Here is a 20,696-nt window from a genome sequence, read left to right as displayed (position 1 = left end):
ATTTTTTACAATATTTATGATATTGATCGTCAATGAATTCTCATCCCGCATTTCTTTTAGTTTTAGTTTTGTAGATAAACCCATAGATGAAGAGTTTATACATCAGAATAATAATAAAACCAGATTTTTGTTCGAGATTACAGAGAACTGTTAACGTCATTACTCCTGTTTTTTTTGTCGTGGATCATTGCGTTCGGGTGCACGCACGCGTACGGGTACCACCCTTTCGCTCCTCCCACTTTGGCACAGGGCCGAATGGAAACACGTCACGTGACCGTGGCGTGGTGCGGGTCTGTCTCTCGTTACCCACCGGGGTCCAGTTGAAGCTCTGCACAACTTTGGCGTGGAGCACAGGGTTCTCAGTTCTCACCTTTTCGCGCGAGGACGTCACGCCTCGTGTGGGCGCTGTGTTGACGCGCGTGTACGCGCAGCGTTACCGCTAGCTGAATGAACCGAAGCGCCGCGGACTCTTAGTCCCGCCGGCTGAAGGACAAGAAGGAAGGAGATGGTGGAAGAAGAAGAACCGGGGACGAGGAGGTTCGCTTGAGGACGGACACGGATTGATCGCCAACCGTCCCGTAGACAACAACACTCCACCTACACCCGCTACACCCCTCGTGGACAAAACAGTCGCTCCTACTCAATGAGCGCAAGAACATTCCATCATTTCTTCCTCATCTCCTCTTCTTCTGAGAAGGATGTAAGGACAACATGTTTGTCCTCCAGGTGAGCTCTCATCTTCTGATTTCTGATCACATTTCCAAAAACCCAAAAACATAGTCAAGGGCGTTTGCATGATTGAAGATACACACATTGTCCGGGTGGTTAGAAGTCTTTATCCTGTTTTTTTTTGTCTTGACAGAACAACTTTATTTGTATATCATCACAAGTTTAACATCATCATGTGACACTTGACGCCATGTCACAGCAGTTTTGGTTCTGTTCAGCATGAGTTGACACAGCCTTGTGTGCGTTTTTACAATGTGAAAGGTCGTCGTAGAATGACATTAAATGTCTTTCTAATTAATCCAATCATTGGAATGAATTAATAATAATAATAATAATAATAATAATAATAATAATAATAATACATTTCATTTATAAGTGCCTTTCAAAACTCTCAAGGACAGTTTACAGTCACATTATATTTTTTTATCTGCGGGTGAGCAGCGGCAGCCACACGCGCTAGCGTTCACTCAACCTGGAAGTAACATAAAGTAAAAAATAAATAAATAAATAAATAACTCCTTTCATCACTTTGCTGCTCTGAAATATGAATTGCTCCACTGCGAGACTAATAAGGCTAATCCTATCCAATCCAAATGCACGTTCGATTCTAAATATCTAATTTTACTGGCCACATTCATATCCTTGTAGGCAGTCAGAAGTGTTACATGATATTTACTCACACGACTTCCCTTCGCGGGCCCAATAAAATGATGTCGTGGGCCAGATTTGGCCCGCGGGCCTTGGTTTTGACACCATTGCTGCTAATTGGAACGGCGTTTGCTGGCTTTGCTAGATCAATGTTGTACTCAGGGTTTGTGTTCAAACAAAACAACCTTCACGCCAGCTAGCTATACGTTTTTCGAGCGACCTTGTCAGCCATGTTTTTTTTGTTTCAGATGTAACAGCGGTATCAGTTTTCAGTATCAGTACCAATGCTAATATCGATCTGAAAGAAAAAGTGGTCTGCAACGTTGTTAGTCATCGGTTCCTATGTATCCCATAATGACAAAATAACCTATGGGTTGGATAAAATGTGTCAATGAAATAGCCCACCATTGCAAAAATAGCTGCAGAGGAAGTCATGGATAACGAATAAGCTTGAAAAGTCCTGGTGAGAACTTTGCAATTGTCGTTAAATTGCACAGTCGGGAACTTCTCGGAATGGTTTTTTGGATCCGGTCGGGATTATTCTAGTTGCGGTTGATCCGTTCTGAGTCGGAATGTTCCAGTCGGGATGTTCTAGGTGTGTGGTTCCACTTGGGATTTTTCCCATCAAATGTTTCTATAGCGTTCATGCAGGCTTCACCAAAGCGATTGGAGATGAAAGTAAGGTCGCAGCTGCGATCTCCTTCTGTGCGTGTGTGCGTGTGTGTTTGTGTCACAACGAGGCACACGTGAGCTGTTACGCTACACGTGAAGTCAATAATTCACATGATAGTTACATGAATTCGCGTTTTGATGATGTCGTCAACCTGCGACGCGAACGTGGCGTGCGGCAGAGGTGGGGCAGCACGGTGTACGACCGAGTGTGCACGACACGTTGACTTGAATCAATAATCATAATAATCATCATAATCATAATAATCATAATCATACTAAGTTTCTAATAATCATAATCATAATAAAAATACATTTAATTTCTAAGCGCCTTTCAAAACTCTCAAGGACACTTTACAGTCAGAGGATCGTTTTTTCTACGGGTGAGTAGCGGCAGCCATTCGTGCCAACGTTCACTCTACCCGGAAGTAACACAGCAGAAAAGTTATGTAAGGAAGAGGAAAGGAAAGAAAGAAGTAGGAAAAAAAACAAAATACAGGAGCTCCTGGAAAGGCAGCCACTCTCGCGGCGCCATCTTGAAGTAATAATAATCATAATAATTAACTAATTCACTGCCACAATATGTGCAAAAATGTGTCCACTCCAGTGCCAGGGTTTTTGTCATTTTCCCTCAAATTACAGGACCCACAGAAGATTGACTTTTAGGACCACTTGGACATTAAATACAGTGTTAGAAACCTTAAGACTCTTTCATGAGAAAAAAAGAGTTAATTCCTAAGTTATATGGGTCTGGGGTTATCTGAGCGTGAAATGGAGGTGGCTGTATGAAATACAATAGAAAACATATAGATTTATATAGCGATATAACATCTGAAGGTGGAACAAAGCGCTAACATGGAAAAATGGTAAATGCTGCCCCCTTGTGGTACGTAAAAACGTAGACAGAGGTCTGACCAGCGCTTTGTCAACACCTCCCCCGCAGAAAAATAAATACCTTCGGGAATGGCGCTCCACGTCACGCTTTTCAACACCCGAATGGCAGTGAATGAGTTAACATTTGCGTGTGTTTCCGCAGATGTGCGCCGCCCTCTGCGCCTTCCTGCCGACGACCTCCCGGGCCGATGTGACGTGCGACGCCATCGCCAATGCCTCCTCCGGTAAGACAAGTCAAATCTATTTCCTGCCAAGGGAGGGTAGGATGCTCACACACACCCACACACACACACTCACACACTAGAGTGTGCTTAGAAGTCATTAGTGTGTTGCTAATTAGCGTTGCCTAATCTTGTAATTTGTTATTTGCATGTCGAACGTCAGTAAATGAGGCACCGTGTTGATTGTGCTCATCCCTTAATGGCTCCTTATCAACAATAAATTTGTGAATGAGTCAATCAACATCATTAGTGAAACCAGAGCGCCAATGCATATGCGGAACTGTCGCGGCTTGGAATTGAAGCGGATTTCTTTTGTCACATTATTTTTTATTTGTTTTTTTGTGTGTGTCGATTTGACTTCAAGATGATGCTTTGACTTCTTCCTTTCCTTTCCTCTTACTTTCATTAATTTACTGCTGCAAAATTGTCAATTTCTCCACTTGCCAGACTAACAAAAAACGATTTGCTATCTATTAGCTGGCTAGCTTGCTAGCTGTTGGGTATCTATTGGCTAGCTTGCTAGATTTCTATCTATTTGAGTTACTTCCGGATTGAGTGAACGCTGGCGCATGTGGCTGCCGCTGCTCACCCTCAGTAAAACATATCCTGTGACTGTAAAGTCACCTTTAGAGTAATAATAATAATAACAATAATACATTTCATTTATAAGCGCCTTCAAAATTTTCAAGGTCATTTTACAGTCACAGGATAAGTTTTTCTGTGGGTGAGTAGTGGCAGCCACATGCGCCAGTGTTCACTAAACTCAGAAGTAAGTGAGATAGATAGAAAGCTAGCTATCTAGCTAAGAGATAGCGAGTTAGATACCGAGATAGCTAAATAGCTAGCTAGCTAATAGATAGCTAGCTAGATAGATAGATAGAGATTTATTGAGATTGAGATTTATTTAATGTAATGTTTTTTAAAGGCGCTTATAAATGAAATGTATTATTATTATTATAATCCAACCATCATTCATAAATGATGTCGACGTGCGTCTAATGAGCAGCCGAGCTGACGCGTCGTTAAAAATATCGAGTCATCATGAAAATGTGAGTTGAATTGCTTTGACGTTTCAAAGAGTGTTTAAGTGGTGGAGCCAGGCGGCGTTCCCCCCGGGCTCCGTACCCCGCCCCTTCGAGGCCCGAGGACACGGCTGCTTTCTTCCTTGCTGTGGGTGGCCGCCGGGACCCCTGTCACCACCGCTTACTGTTGCTCTTAAACACACACACACACACACACACACACACACACACACACACACACACACACACACACACACACACACACACACACACACACACACAATTGTCCAACTAGTGGCTATCTGACTTTGAGCACTCTATTATTATTTTTTTCTTTATTTTTTTAAATTGTATTTATTGCAGTTTATTTGCTATTCATTTGCTATTTATTTGCTATCTAGCTAGCTACCTAGCTGGCTATCTATTTGCACTCCATTTGCTATCTATTTGCTATCAATTAGCTATCTATTAGCTAGTTACCTAGCTGGCTATCTATTTGGTATCCATTAGCTATCTATTTGCTATCTATTAGCTATCTGGCTAGCTAGCTAGTTATGTAGCTGGGTATTTATTAGCTATATGGCTATCTTGCTACTTAACTAGCTGTCTATCTGTCTATTAGGTATCTAGCTGGCTACTTGGCTGACTATCCATTTGCTATCTATCTGTTAACTAGCTATCTAGCTTTCTATCTATTTGAGTTACTTCCAGGTTGAGTGAACGCTGGCGCATGTGGCTACCGCTGCTCACCCGCAGAAAAAACGATCCTGTGACTGTAAAGTGACCTTGAGATTTTTGAAAGGCGTTTATAAATGAACTGTATTATTATTATTATTATTATTATTATTATTATTATTATTATTATTATTATTATTATTATTATTATTATAAAATGTTCTCTCAGTGAGGATAGCGAGTGAACTAGTACACGGGTAGTACCCAGAGCTGTAGGTCAAGGACCTGATATGTACACACCCTGATGTGATGCGCCGTCTTGCTTGTCTTCTCAGTCCCATCGCTGGCGTCCTCCTGGGACGAGACGCAGACGCTGAGCAACGTTAGCATCCAGCCAAGCGGTGAGATGACGACGACGACATCCCAGGATGCACGCCAATGCCACTCTTCTAATTTACGTTGGTGTTGCAGATGCGCTGGACGCATATTGCGAAGCATCGCTGGACGCCCTCGGCACCTGCTGGCCCCGCAGTCCCGCCGCTCATATGGTGTCCAGACCGTGTCCCAAGATGTTATACGGCGTCCGATACAACACCACGAGTAAGACCGCTGCAACTATGCACCAACGCGATAGCATCATGCTAGCTATAAAATAAATATTGACTTTATAGCGCTTTAACAACAGCTGTAACAAAGCGCTTAACATGGACACCTATTGTATATAGGAAATAAAGCAGTCACAAAGATAATAATAATACATTTCATTTGTAAGCGCCTTTCAAAACTCTCAAGGTCACTTTACTATTTGCTATCTATTAGCTATCTAGCTGGCTGGCTATCTATGAACTATCTAGCTCGCTATCCACTAGCCGTCTATTAGCTAGCTAGCTAGCTATTTGCTATATATTAGCTATCTGGCTTGCTACCCAGCTGGCTAGCTATTTGCTGTCTATTCACTATCTAGCTGGGTGGCTGGCTATCAGCTATCTAGCTCGTTATCCATTAGCAGTCTATTAGCTAGCTAGCTAGTTTTCTATCTTTCTATTTGAGTTAATTCCGGGTTGAGTGATCGCTGGCGCATGTAGGATCAGTTTTTCTGTGGGTGAGCAGCAGCAGCCACATGCGACAGCAAGCTAATAGATAGCTAGCCAGCTAATAGATAGCTAATAGATAGCCAGCTAACCAGCCAGCTAGCTAATAGATACTTAGCTAGCCGGCTAGATAGCTAATAGATACCCAGCCAGCCAGCTAGATAGCCAAGATAGTAGAAAGCACCAGGGAGGAAAGCCGAGATCAAGTCAGAATCATGCTAGCGTGTTGATCTCGGCTCTCCGCCATCAACACGCTACAATCTCCAATCTACACGGTACCTTCACAAAAATCAACATCCACACGCCATTTACATGTTCTGAATGTGCCATCTTGCCAGTGGCGGCGGAGAAAAATGTGGAAAAACAACATAAAATGGAATGCCGAGGCTCCCGCGGGCTCGGACCATTGTTTACAAAAATTAGCATGAGCATTCAAATTAGTCAGACGTGGAAAGTAGAAAAAGGACATCTTAAAAGTAGCGGAGGAGGTGGCGAACACGTGCTTGGACACGTGATGATGTCATCAGTATGTCATCATTTTGCGATGATGTCACAGTCGCCCCCCTTATGTTTTTTGTCATTATTCTTGTTGTTTTTATTCTCCTGAAGGCATCATCCTCACTAATGTTGGCAGCCGAGTACACAAACAAGACCGCTAATTAGCCAAAGTGTCGCTATTTTTTTCGCCTCGTGCTGACATTTAAAAAAAAGAAAAAAACAACAACATCAATGTGAATCTCATCAAAGTGGGATCAGGAGGGGGGCAAACGGCTAACTTTATTTGATTTTTTCCAAGATTAAGAATAGCATGTTCATGTGTAGCTAATTTTGTTTGTTAGTGTGTTAGCGAGCGTGGCTAATGTAATGAATTTGCCATTATCACAAGTCGGTTGCCATTTTGACCAGCGTTGCTAATATTGTTTGTCAGTATGGATGTTGGAAGCATTCACCAGCATGGCTAATCTTTCTGTTTGCATATTAATTGCCAAACGTGTACAAAAAATGTGTCCAGTCCAGTGCCAGGGTTTTTGTCATTTTCACTTGAATTCCACGACCCACAGAATATTGAGTTTCAGGACTACTACGGGTTGCGTTCCAACAAAACGGTCGCAAGTCAAACGGTCGTAAGTCGAAATCCATTCAAAATGGCCGCGCTTTAACAACAATTGAAGATAGAACAAAGCGCTAACATGGGGAAAAAAGGGAAATGCTGCCCCCTTGTGGAAGGGAAGAAAAAAAACATTGCCAGAGGCCATGACCAGCGCTTTATCGGCACCCAAGCAAGAAAAAACAACACCCCAACAAATTCCGGAATGGCACTCTACATCATATTTTCAATTCACAAATACATTCGTGAATGGCAGTGAATGAATTAAAAAGTGTGGCTAATATTATGTGATGGCGTATTTGGCATCAAGGTCATCCAAACATTGACAACAATGTCACACTAGGGGATGGGGGGGGAATATTCATAGTCACCCTGTGGAGGTTATTGATTGTAAAGTATACTTTAGCGCTCTATTTTCAACTGCCAATTCATTATTCATCCCCCCCTCTTGAATATTTAATGAGCTCAGCGGCCAGGTCACATGACTCCTTTGCCATCTTTTTATAGTGCGCCACTGTCAATGTTGATCACTTTTGTGACCTTGCAAAACTATCCTCTCGTCACATGCACGCGCACGTGCACACACGTTTAATATGGTTGTAAAAGTTGAGGTTGTTTCTTGTTGGAATGTTGCGGTTCACATTCTTTGTTTGGAAAGCTCGTGATTGAGAATCTGCAAAGAAAAGATGATTCTGAAGCTTGTCAGGGTGGTCCAGTGTTCACTCAACCCGGGAGTAACTCAAATAGACAGAAAGCTAGCTATTTAGCTAATATATAGCTAATAGATGGCTAACTAGCCAGCTAGATAGCTAGATAGCTAAAAGATAGTTGCTAGATAGCCAATAGATAGCTAATAGACAACTATCGAGCCAGCTAGATAGGTAATAGACAGCTAATAGATAGCTAGTTAGCCAGCTGGACAAAAGACAGACAATTGACAATAGACAATACATGTAATTTGTGAATGTAAAGTGAAGTAGTGTCGTATGTAAAGTGAGGTAGTGTCGTATGTAAAGTGACGTAGTGTAGTAATGCAAAAGCAAAAAAAGTGCGTAGAGTTCGGGATGATAGTACAGCGTGTAGCGTGTAGCGTGTACTCCGAGTTCGGTGAGCGTGGCAGTGGGTAGGGGCAGGGGAGGCAGGACTGCCTAGTGGCGGAAACTATCCTTCTGGGTTGCAACTAAGCCCCCCGTCTCCAACCGCTATCACTTAATGGCCTCAAGAGGCGACGTTTACCGGATGCGTCGACCAAACCCGCCCCATTCCCCCTTTTTTCCTCAGCAACCAACAGCCCCCCATTGTGCCCCCCACCCTCTACACATCCCGCACTGACTCACTCTGTTGATTTGTGGACGTCAAACTGGAGGTGTGTGCGGAGTGGGGTGGAATCGTACACCAACTAACAAGCCTTCCACACACCAGGACGCAGTACATGTTTTGCTTCTGTGCAGTGGGATTGTTAGCCAACGAACACACACACACACACACACACACACACACACACACACACACACACACACACACACACACACACACACACACACACACACACACACACACACACACACACACACAGTTCCCTTCAGTACACTGAAAATATGTTCTACTTTTCTGTGTTATGTCCCAAAGGCAAACATAAGTTTTGCGTGTTTACGTTGCGGAACGTCTCTGAGGGCCTCGTCCAAGGTAGCAGTAAAACTGTTTATTGGTTTTGTTTTACGTGGCTGTGTGGAAATTCTTAGTCTTTGGCTTTGGTGTTGTCTTCATGCACTGAAAAAATCGACTTGCTCCAGAAAGTGATGGCATCCAATCAAAGTCCTCCATTTTCTGCATCGTTCGCTGCATCTCCAGTCAAAGTAAAAAAATCGCGGATGCGGTAAAGCGCTGCATCGACTCACTGACTCCAAGTGACTCATTGGATCCAAGACCAGCCAGTGAGAATTGTCAAGATGAGTCACGGTATCAAGTCACTTGTCGGTGGAGTGATTGAGTGATGTCACAGCATCAAAACACTGTGCAGTGATACCTCGGTTTACGAACCCCTTGGCTTGCGAACTTTTCGGTTTACGAACGTTAAATTTATGAAAATTCAACCTTGGCATACGAACTATTTTTCGGGATACACACGGAGCGCCACAATGAGTGATGTGTCGTTCGCGAACGAGCCCGTACCCCTAACAGCAAAATGGCAGCCGACTGTTTTTGTCCTCTGTCCGCGTCCCCGTCCCCGGTCTTCGGTTAAAGCCAGGTGATTGGTCAAGAACGCAGCAGTGAGGGGGGGATCAAAAGCAGAGTGGGAACAAGGTAAAATTATACAGTACAGTTTATTTCTTTAATTATAATACCATGGCACATTTATTATACATAAAATAAGGTATATTTTGTGTAGTTTTAAGGCTTAGAAATGTAGAAACTTATGTTTTATGGGGACCTGGGAACAGATTATTCCCGTTTTAATGGTTTCCTATGGGAAATTATTTTTTGAGATACACACTCTTCGCCTTCCACGTTCTGTCTAGGAACCAATTAAGTTCGTAATTGTCTGCTTGCTGAAACTGCACCGTGCAGTCAATCATATTTAGCACCAGGGTCGCCACGGTTACCAAACACCTCAATCCCACCGAAGCGTTCAAAATCATTCCCTCCCACCTTCCCGCAACCTTAATTAGCGGACAGGAAGGACAGGGGCGGGCAGCGGCCGAGCGTGTCGGATGTTCCGCATCCCGTATTGGGATTTGGCACCTGCTCGCCGCCGACAATGTTGGGCGATGAAATATGACGCTAATAGAACTCCTGGCAGAACGCTCGCTTAACAAGAGCGCTCGCTTGGCAGCCGCCGACGGCCGATAGCCGCCGTGGAATTTTAAACGAGGTTCCCGGTCAGGAAGGTCAAGGCGTCGCGGCCAACGCTGGAGGTGGTTGCGTAGCGTTGTAGACTTTGTGCGTCGTCTCAAGTCGATTCGTCCAGTCAAAACATGGAGGTCCATTACGGAGACGTCGCATAAAATCACTGAGACGGCGTCAAATCACTGCAAAGGAGTCTCCAGGAGGGGCGTGGCGTTCCCATACCGGTTTGGGGCTATGGGGGCTCCGGCGTGATGCGGCTAATCTTGATGCCAGATGACATTTTCCCCCCATTCGGCGCCGTGTCACTATTTTTAGCACACCGCGAGCACATTAGCGCCTTGGCGCCCTAGGGCTACACTGTCTACTCACATGCGCGCAAATATTTCTTTTTCCTGCAAGCTTTTAAGTCTCTGGACGCGCCTGTTGTCCCCACCAGGTCACACGACATGAGACTTTGCTTACCTGTCCATCATCTGTTAGCTTATGGAAATCAATTTCAGCAGTTTTCCGCATACCCTGGAGATCCAATGCACGCGGTAGCTAATAGCGTAGCGCTTTTTGGCCACGGGCCCAGCCGGCGCTCGCATTCAATTATCGCAAGTGGATTTAGTCTTCTTCAAAGAGTGCAACATATGTCTGTTTGGGTGTATTTATATTTTATGGTGGCCGTTTGCTCATAAATATTCAAGGAACAGTTTTGTGGCATTTTTGTTTTTTCTTTTTCTTTTATTTTGGAGGTGTTTGTGTCCTAATAATAAGAATAATACATTTCATTTATAAGCGCCTTTCAAAACTCTCAAGGTCACTTTACAATCACAGGATACAGTCGGTAATCGATAGCGAGATAGCTAAACGATAGCTAGCTAGATAGCTAAATGATAGATAGCTAGATAGCTAAACGATAGCTAGATACACAGCTAATAGATAGCTAACAGATAGAAAAGAAAAAGTTAGGTTGTTAGCTAGCTAATAGATACAGTAATAATAACTACAGCTAGCTTGATAGCTAATAATTTTAAGGCACACCGGACTTTGAGGTGCACCTTCAATCAATGAAAAAGGTTTTCCAAATATAATATAGAAATATATAAAACATAAATGATATGGGTCTGGAATTATGTGAGCTTGAAATGGGGGTGGCTGTACAAAATACAATGCAATACAAACATTGGTTTATAGATAGAAAGCTAGCTAGCCAGCCAATAGATAGCTAATAGCTATCCAGCTATATAGCTAGCCAGCCAGCTAGATAGCTATATAGCTAATAGATAGCTATCTAGATAGCCGGCCAGGGAGCTAGATAGCAATTAGAAAGCAAATAGCGAGCTAGCGAGATAGCTAGCCATGTAGCTAATGTTTATTGTGTGTGTGTGTTTAGACAGAGTGTACAGGCAGTGCCTGTCCAATGGGACGTGGGCCGCTAAGGGGAACTATTCCATGTGCAAGGCCATCCTGAAACAGGAGGTGAGCCACTTTTAAATCATCTTGCAACAATTTTTTTTCTGGGTCACCATCTTGAATGACGTTTTATTGTTTGCCAATGACGACCCCCCCCTCCCCATGCCATTACGCCCCACATTTTGCTTCTGATGCGGCGCCATCACGCGTAGTCGCCAGGCATGGCCATCAGGGATGTTCTCCAATGATTTAGTTACATCTTAAAAAACCCGGGGGACTCAGGATTAAGGTTCTAATAGTTATGGATGACAAATATTGAATCCAAAAATGAAAATGTGTTAGCGCTGTAGCATGTTGTCAGGTGTGTATGTCGAATTGGGAGAGCTGATGTGCGGATTAAAGATCTTAATCCCGACGCAGACACCCGACTGCTTACGTAAATGCAGGCCGAACGTCCCCCGCCTCGATCCCTCAAAATCGCCAACGTCTACGATTGTCCCAGAAAAAGAAATTTTAACAATAAAAAACAATGATTATGTTATTGATGATGATGAAGGTGTTTTATGGCCTTCCCAGAAAAAGGGCAAAATGCACTACCAGATGGCGATGGTCATCAATTTCCTGGGTCATGTCATCTCCATGGTAGCGCTTCTGGTGGCCTTTTTCTTCTTCTTATGTTTAAGGTAAGTTGGCGTGAGCACAACCCCCCCCCCTTTTTTTTCTCGCTTTCTCCCCCGCCACATATTACAAAGCCCCATTTGGTCACGGATTGACAATACACCGCCAAGTAGGACACGTCTCCACATGTGTGGAAGAAAGCAATTCAAATATCTATTGGAGTCGTAAGGTGTAAAAATATTAATAATACATTTCATTTCTTAGCGCCTTTCAAAACTCTCAAGGTCACTTTACAGTCACAGGATAACTTTTTTCTGTGGGTGAGCAGCGGCAGCCTCACGCGCCAGCATTCACTCAACCCAGAATAACTCTAATAGATAGAAAGCTAGCTATCTAGCTTATAGATAGCCAGCCAGAAAAGCCAATGAAGCAATTGAACTAGATAGCTAGATAGCTAATAGATAGCCAGCTAGATAGCTAGCTAGACAGCGAGCCAGATAGCTCGCTAGATAGCCAGCTAGAAATGCTAAAAGCTAACTAGCTAGGTAGATAGATAGCTAATAGATAGCCAGCTAGATAGATAGCTAGATAGCGAGTCAGATAGCCCGCTAGATAGGCAGCTAGATAGCCTGCCAGATACCCAGCTAGAAAAGCTAACAGCTAGATAGCTAATAGATAGACAGCCAGATAGCCCGCTAGGCTAGGGTGTGGGGTGTGTGAAGATGGGGGGGGGGTCGATCTGGGGCCGACTCGCAGCCTTTGAAGAGTGTGAAAAGCGCGAAAGAGAAAAAGCAAAAAGCCGAAGACCACAGCGTTTATGCACAAATCATGTTGGGCCAGCCTGTCACCCCCCTGGGGGGGAGATGCACTCAACAAAATAGAGCAAAAGAGCTCCAAAAAGATCACAAAGATGCCCCCCCCAGTGCGTTGTGCAATCGGTCAACACTTCGGCTTGGCATTTAAAGGTTCTGGGTTTGACTCTCAGTTTTTTTATCTTCCTCAAAACATGCTAACGAGGTGCATTAGCTTGTTAGCTTCACTTGATATCTAACAAGCTGTTTCCACCCTGGCGATCAAGCACCTGTCCTTCAAACAAGCATGAAAGGTCATCCGTCGTGGCTCAAAGCGCCTTTGGCTGGGTGGCGTCACGAGCGCAAAATGTTCCTTTTTACCCGTGCCGCTTCCTACTCGATGTCGTGCACTTTCCAGAACACAAATGAGAAACGTCAGATGAGGCATTCACTGTCATAAACCTGTGTAGCCCCGGTTAAGCTTCTATGGTTTTATTTAACTCATTTACTGCCAGACATGTGCAAAAAATGTGTCCACTCCCGTGCCAGGGTTATTATTATTATCATTGTCACTTAAATTCCAGGACCCACATAATATTGACTTTTAGGACTACATAAACTATCAATACATTGTTAGAAACCTTAGACTCTCTTAGGTTCACTTGACAAAAAAATTAGTTAATTCGTAAATGAAATGGGTCTGGAGTTATATGAGCTTGAAATGAGGGTGGCTGTCCAAAATACATTGCAATACATGCATATTGGTTGATATAGTGCTTTAATAACAATAATAATAATAATCCATTTCATTTATAAGCGCCTTTCAAACTCTCAAGGACACTTTATAGTCACAGGATATCTTTTTCTGCGGGTGAGCAGCGGCAGCCACACGCGCCAGCATTCACTCATCCCGGAAGTAACATAAAGTAAACAAAAAAACTAATTAACAAATAATATGACAACACAAAGACACAGAGAGTTATTCATTGCTCGGCACTTTCTGTACCCTCTTTGTGACATGAAGCAGTTCACGATGAAAGAGGAGAGGATCAAAGCGTCCTTTTCAGCAGTGGATCAGAAACGAAACGATTGTCTAATTGCTTTTTTTTTTAAAAATAGGGATGTTTACAACCACTTTTGTCATATTGCTACCATTATGAGTATTCACTCTTGAATACTCACAGAGTACCCAAGCGACAAAGAATAAAATCCGAACTAATTCGGGGAATGGCGATCTACGTCATATTTTTAATTCCCGAATCAATTCGTGAATGGCAGTGAATGAGTTAATACTTGATAAATCATTTTCTGGAGAAGAGAAGATAGTCTTATGTCTCCTGATTTTTTTTTTCTCTGCCGGCGATCTGGATAGGAGCATCCGCTGCCTGAGGAACATCATCCACTGGAACCTGATCACCGCCTTCATCCTGAGGAACGCCGCCTGGTTCGTGGTGCAGCTTACTATGAGCTCAAAGGTGCACGATAGCAATGTGGTGAGTGCAACGTCGCCGCGCAAAGTGATGAAATGAAGAGAAAAGGAAAGAAAGAAGTAGATAAACAAAATACAGGAGCTGCCGTAAAGGCAGCCACTCTCGCGGCGCCATCTTGAAGTCAAAACAATAACAAAATAACAAATAATGTGACAGAACGCAAAAGACAATCTTCAGCACTTTCTGCACCCTCTTTGTTTTATTTCTTTGCTATCTATCAACTCGCTACCTAGCTGGCTATCTATTTGCTATCTATTAGCTAGCTACCTAGCTGGCTATCCATTTGCTATCTATAGGCACATGTAGCTATGTAACTGGCTATTTATTAGCTATATGGCTATCTAGCTAGTTAGCTAACTGTCTAGCTGGCTAGCTTTCTATCTATTTGAGTTACTTCCGGGTTGAGTGAACGCTGGCGCATGTGGCTGCCGCTTCTCACCCACAGATTATTATTATTATTATTATTATTATTATTATTTATTATTATTATTATTATTATTATTATTATTAAGCAGTTCTAGATGGAAGAGGAAAGATGATCAAAGCGTCCCTTTCACCATTGGATCAGACATCATTGTGGAATGTGCACATCTACTACAAGCTAAATGTGTTTTGAAACCAACATGAAGATGTAGCACCCTTCACCCTGTCCCACGTAGATCCGCTTCAATTCCAAGCAGTGACATACGCATCGGCGCTCTGTGCTGATGCTCATTTCTTCTCATCGCCGGCTCCTCAAGTCGCATATTGTCCAACTTTATTCGTCTGGCAACGAGAACATGTGTTTTTTTTTTTTTTTTAAGGTTTGGTGCCGGCTGGTGACAGCTTCTTTTAACTATTTCCACTCCACCAATTTCTTCTGGATGTTTGGCGAAGGATGCTACCTTCACACAGCCATCGTGCTCACGTATTCCACCGACAAGTTGCGCAAGTGGATGTTCATCTTCATCGGCTGGTGTACGTCGACACACCCGCGCTTGCTGTGTCTGCCAGAAAAAAAAACACCAAATGACAACAGAGCGTTTTGTGTTTTGCGTTTGTGCAGGTCTCCCGTTCCCCATCATCGTGGCCTGGGCCATCGGGAAACTTTACTACGATAACGAGAAGTTAGTTTTGCCATCCTGGGCACTCATTTTGATTATTTTGTACCTTGAACACCATTCGATGCGACACCTTGGCCTGTTTGCGAATGTAGCCAGCTATCAATAAAGTTGCAAATCAAAGCCGCCTGCCCTTTTTGGAATCTGTTGTCTATCTATCCGGCTAGCTAGCTATGTATTAGCTAGCTGGCTGGTTAGCTGGCTATGTGTTGGCTATCTAATAGCTAGCTAGCTAGCTTTTTATCTATTTGAGTTATTCCGGGTTGAAATGAAATGTATTATTATTATTTGATGGTGTAGTTGGTTACCGCGGTGACGCATGTCTATGGTGGCGTCAACAGGTGCTGGTTTGGGAAACGGGCAGGTGTCTACACTGATTACATCTACCAGGGTCCCATGATTCTGGTTCTGGTGGTGAGTTGCTTTTTTTGAATTCTTTCTGTGACCGTGCACCTTGGTGGCGATGACCGCTAGCTAGCGCAATTTGGGATGTGCACGCATGTGTCCTGCTGGGCGCATCTGCCTGCCCCCCGAAACCTTATCAGCTCAGTGCAATCGGAGTCCGGACGGACTCTGGACGTGTCTCCTGCAGCGTGTCCATCTGCCACCAGACTGTTTGAAGGGGAAGAAACGCCCGCCAGGAGCCCGTGGCGGCGAGCGAGTAAAGCCCAAAAGACACGCCGCCATAGCAACGGGCATGTCCTCTTGCTGGCTATCTCGCTACATATCTATTTGATATCTATTTGCTAAATAGCTATCTAGCTAGCTATTTGCTATCTATATGCCAACTATTAGCTAACTAGCTGCCTATCTATTAGCTATCTAACTGGCCAGCCAGCTAACTTTCTATCTGAGTTATTCCAAGTTGAGTGAACACTGGCACATGTGGCTGCCGCTGCTCACCCACAGAAAAACTGATCCTGTGACTGTAAAGTGACCTTGAGAGTTTTGAAAGGCGCTTATAAATAAAATGTATTATTATTATTATTATTGTTATTATTCAAATGGACAAGACATGCATGTGATTCTCAATGATGATGTCACAATTTTGCGGACTGTCAATCATGCTATGAGGGGGTCAATCAATCAACCATCAATCAATCAGCATGTGTTTACTAATGCCTTTCAGATCAACTTCATCTTCTTGTTCAACATTGTCAGGATACTGATGACCAAATTGCGGGCGTCCACCACCTCGGAGACCATTCAGTACAGGTAGACCGCTCAAAGGTCATTGAGGTGGACAGGCGACCGCTCACGGTGTACACGGTGTTTGTCCCGGCAGGAAAGCAGTGAAGGCAACCCTGGTGCTGCTTCCCCTTCTGGGCATCACCTACATGCTCTTCTTCGTCAATCCCGGCGAGGACGAGATCTCGCAGGTGGTCTTCATTTACTTCAACTCCTTTCTGGAATCCTTCCAGGTACGCAAACGGCACGCTTGCCTTCCCGCGACCTGTCCGGCCCTCTGACCTCTGACCTTTGACCTTCTGCATCCGTCCCTCAGGGCTTCTTCGTGTCTGTCTTTTACTGCTTCCTGAACAGTGAGGTGAGTCCGGCCCCGCCTTGTTTATAATAATAATAATAATAATAATAATAATAATAATAATACATTTAATTTATAATTACCTTTTAAAACTCTCAAGGTCACTTTACAGTCACAGGATAAGTTTTTCTGTGGGTGAGCAGCGGCAGCCACACGCGCTAACGTTCACTCAACCCGGAAATAACTCAAATAGATAGAAAGCTAGCTAGCTAAGTGATAGCTAATGATAATAATAATAATAATAATACACTAAATAATAATGATAAAAATACACTAAATAATAATAATAATTCATTTCTACTTTCTACTACGCCAACTTGTCGGGCACGTTACCGTGGCGACAGGGCTTTGCGGTGTCAAAATACCCATATGCACACTGTACATACCTACACGCATCATTCATGTGTATATCCATAAACACACACACACGCAACATAACCACACACGCAAACAAAGCGGCGTTTTGACAATGCCGGTGCCAGGCTGCGGTCTCCATGACGATAGATGAAAAGCATCAACGGACATCTGCCGGCAGGAAGGCGCTTGATTGCTTGCGCCCGCTGGATATCGATTGCGTGCGTGTTTGCGCAATCAACGAGGCGTACACACTTCCAATGTCTGGTCCTTGGCCTCATCTGTCATCCGTGTACTCGTAGGAAATGACGAAGAGCGCACGGTCGTCTTGGGTCATCGCCGTGGTCGGGTCGGAGGCCGACGTGCGCTTCAAAATGTCACCAGGAGCAGGGATAGGGATGTAATTTAAGGACATGCACTGGGAGGAAGGATTTGTATTGCACTCTATTGTATTTTGGACAGCCGCCCTCATTTCAAGCTCATATAACTCCAGACCTGTATAATTTAGGAATTAACTTTTTTCTGATGAAAGAAGAGAGTCTCAGGTTTCTTATAATAATACTAATAATACAACAACTACTACTACTACTACTACTACTACTACTACTACTACTACAAATAATAATAATAAATAATAATAATAATAATAATAATAATAATAATAATAATAATATAATAATAATAATAATAATAATAATAATAATAATAATAATAATAATAATAATAATAATAATAATAATGTATTTAATTTCTAAGCACCTTTCAAAACTTTCAAGGACACTTTACAGTCACGGGATAATATTATTATTATTATTTGTGTGTGTGTGTGTGTGTGGATGAGCAGCAGCAGCCATTCGCGCCAGTGTTCACTCTACCCGGAAGTAACTCAGCAGCAAAGTTATGAAAGGAAGAGGAAAGGAAAGAAAGAAGTAGAAAAACAAAATACAGAAGCTGCTGGAAAGGCAGCCAATCTCGCGGCGCCATCTTGAAGTAAAAAAGTGACCTTGAGAGTTTTGAAAGGTGCTTATAAATTAAATGTATTATTATTATTATTTTAACTAAATAACAACATGACAACACAAAGACATAGAGTCATTCATTCTCCAGCACTTGCTGTACCCTCTTTGTGACATGAAGCAGTTCTAGATGAAAGAGGAGAGGATCAAAGCATCCTTTTCAACAGTGGATCAGGGACGTCATGGTGGAATGTGGACATCCACTACTACGCTGAATTGAATGTTAACTTTATATAGGCCTAAAACTCAATATTCTGTGGGTCGTGCAATTTGAGTGAAAATTACAAAAACCCTGGCACATTTTTGCGTGTTTCTGTCCTTTAGGTGCGTTCGGCTGCCAGGAAGCGTTTCCATCGCTGGCAGGAGCAACACTCCATCCGGGCGAGGATGACGCAGGCCGTGTCCATCCCCACTTCGCCATCGCGGGTTAGCTTCCACAGCATCAAGCAGTCCACGTCACTTTGAAAAGTTGAACTCAATCAACCCGAGCATTATTGGGGGCACAAAATGGCGGCATTGGAACGTGAGCGTCTATGTACCGCATCTTTCTCAGCTACTATCTTGCCTCCGTGACTGGTGATGATGGCCGCCCCACGCTCAACGTTACACTTCACCTTCATCGTCTTTCCACAAACTTATGACACATTCCGCACTACTGCAGGTACACCGTTTCAAAGATGTGCAGATGTCTCAACGCAAATAATGGAGATTGATTGATATATATATATATATATATATATATATATATATATATATATATATATATATATATATATATATATATATATATATATATACAGTATATAGTTTTTTGATTTAGATTGATTTCATTCAAAATTATTGTACACATTTCCCTCTCTTGATTCAAAAATTTGATTGGTAAAGAATTGAGAATTGTTTAGAAGCTATCATTTTATTTTGAAATGCGCTTATAAATGAAATGTATTATTATTATATAACATTTCAATTGTTTTCGCGTTCCATAAGGTCTCTGAAGAATTATCAAAATAGGTGTGGATTAATCAATTGATGGTTGCACCTTGAGAGTTTTGAAAGGCGCTTAGAAATTAAATTTATTATTATTATTATTATTATTATTATTATTATTATTATTATTATTATTATTATTATTATTTTATTAATAAGAAGAAGTGGAATAAAATCGCTGACGGCTTTCCGTACGTTGGTGACTTCCTGTTTTTTTCCCTATTTGTGATGTCATCAACATGCGTCAGCCACACGATGTAAACAAGGGCGTCTTGTGTATTAGCTACTGTTGTATTTATTGTAATTTATTTTGACAGTTTATTTTTTTCCCACGCACTCTAAACTTGTAATTCGCCCTCACAAGCCCAAAAGTTTAACTTTTTTTATTGCATGGGACAGATAAATATGATTATTGATCTGTACAATACTGACTGGATGCGGGTGCAACTCCCTGATTGCTCTGAACCATTCCGACTGAATTCACATGATCCCGACATTTGTGGCGCTGCACGTGTGAATTACATGTTTTGTGCATGTAATGACAAAAAAAATCAATAGTCGTCCTCCGGCTTGCGTATTTTCCTACTGACAAATACATGTGTTGTGTCGTATTGACTCTAAAAAATGGGCCTGTGTTTTATTTCTGGAAGTAACATAATACAGTACAGTACATGCAAGTGCCCGTGACAGCGCTGGTCGTTTGTTGTACACTAACCCCATCTCGTGGTACTTTATCGTACTCCTTGATGACTCGGTTTGCATGAAGAACTGCTCGTAATATCAGGTGAGTTGTCATCAATGTTGTTTATTACAGTTAATTATTTTATTGTGTTCTATATTTGCTGGAATAGAACTATTGCACATTCATATTAACCAGAGAACACAACAAATGTATGATGGGTGATTTGGAGATTGCGTTTTGGATGACGAGGAATTGCTGGGTGGTGCATTCCTGGTTGGAATAACAATTGCACCCTACGGGAGTCAGCAATTTGTGAGCAAATGTGACATCATGCAAGTGTGCAGAAAAACAAATGTGACATAGTGTAAGTCTGCAGCTTCTGCTCGGTCGAGTTGCGTTCATTTGCTCCCTGGTCATGCACTCTTGTAAAGGCATCTAGGTGTGCTACTGTGTGGTCTTCTCACACTTAACAAGGACAATACACTCCCAAACCGAATGTGAAGCCATTGTTGATGTTGTTTTCAATCAAGTGTCGAGTAATTTAAGATAAAACGTGCTTGGTGACAGCGGAGCAGCTGGCTCGTTTAGCTGGAGCACATTCATAATTCTCCTTTCAGTCATATTTGGATCCGTCACATATATTTCCAGAACACATTTAACTTGCGTGCAATTGTTTTGTTTTGGTTTTCTGGTTGTTTACATGCTATCAACTTTGGTCCGTATTTCCGCTGTATGGGACATTTGAACAGATTGGCACCCACGTGAGCCAATAGGAATCTTTGAAATATTGCCACTGACCAATGGGAAATTGGA

At 42.7% G+C, this 20,696-nt stretch overlaps 1 protein-coding gene across 1 annotated transcript; it reads left to right on the top strand.

Annotated features, from left to right (window-relative positions):
• The first annotated feature begins 225 nt into the window (after positions 1 to 225).
• On the top strand, positions 226 to 18,917 carry LOC148887531 (corticotropin-releasing hormone receptor 1-like). The gene is made up of 14 exons (XM_089014752.1): positions 226 to 726; positions 3,083 to 3,164; positions 5,194 to 5,259; positions 5,330 to 5,458; positions 11,283 to 11,368; positions 11,879 to 11,985; positions 14,084 to 14,204; positions 15,005 to 15,158; positions 15,247 to 15,307; positions 15,643 to 15,715; positions 16,431 to 16,516; positions 16,587 to 16,722; positions 16,806 to 16,847; positions 18,539 to 18,917. The coding sequence occupies exons 1-14, from the start codon at positions 712 to 714 to the stop codon at positions 18,677 to 18,679; spliced, it is 1,299 nt and encodes a 432-aa protein (XP_088870878.1). The 5' UTR covers positions 226 to 711; the 3' UTR covers positions 18,680 to 18,917.
• The last annotated feature ends 1,779 nt before the right edge of the window (positions 18,918 to 20,696 follow it).

Source organism: Hippocampus bargibanti, linkage group LG15 (assembly GCF_051943395.1).
Source record: "Hippocampus bargibanti isolate YZ-2025 linkage group LG15, ASM5194339v1, whole genome shotgun sequence".
Lineage (NCBI taxonomy): Eukaryota > Metazoa > Chordata > Actinopteri > Syngnathiformes > Syngnathidae > Hippocampus > Hippocampus bargibanti.
The sequence above is the reverse complement of the archived record's forward strand: the minus strand, read 5'-3'. Positions and strand labels throughout refer to the sequence as shown.

What these genes read in the sequence shown, in the direction of transcription:
- LOC148887531 (XM_089014752.1), top strand. An exon ending in CATCGCCAATGCCTCCTCCG is followed by an intron (nt 3,165 to 5,193) that starts GTAAGACAAGTC and finishes TTGTCTTCTCAG; the next exon opens with TCCCATCGCTGGCGTCCTCC. An exon ending in CCTTTCTGGAATCCTTCCAG is followed by an intron (nt 16,723 to 16,805) that starts GTACGCAAACGG and finishes TCCGTCCCTCAG; the next exon opens with GGCTTCTTCGTGTCTGTCTT.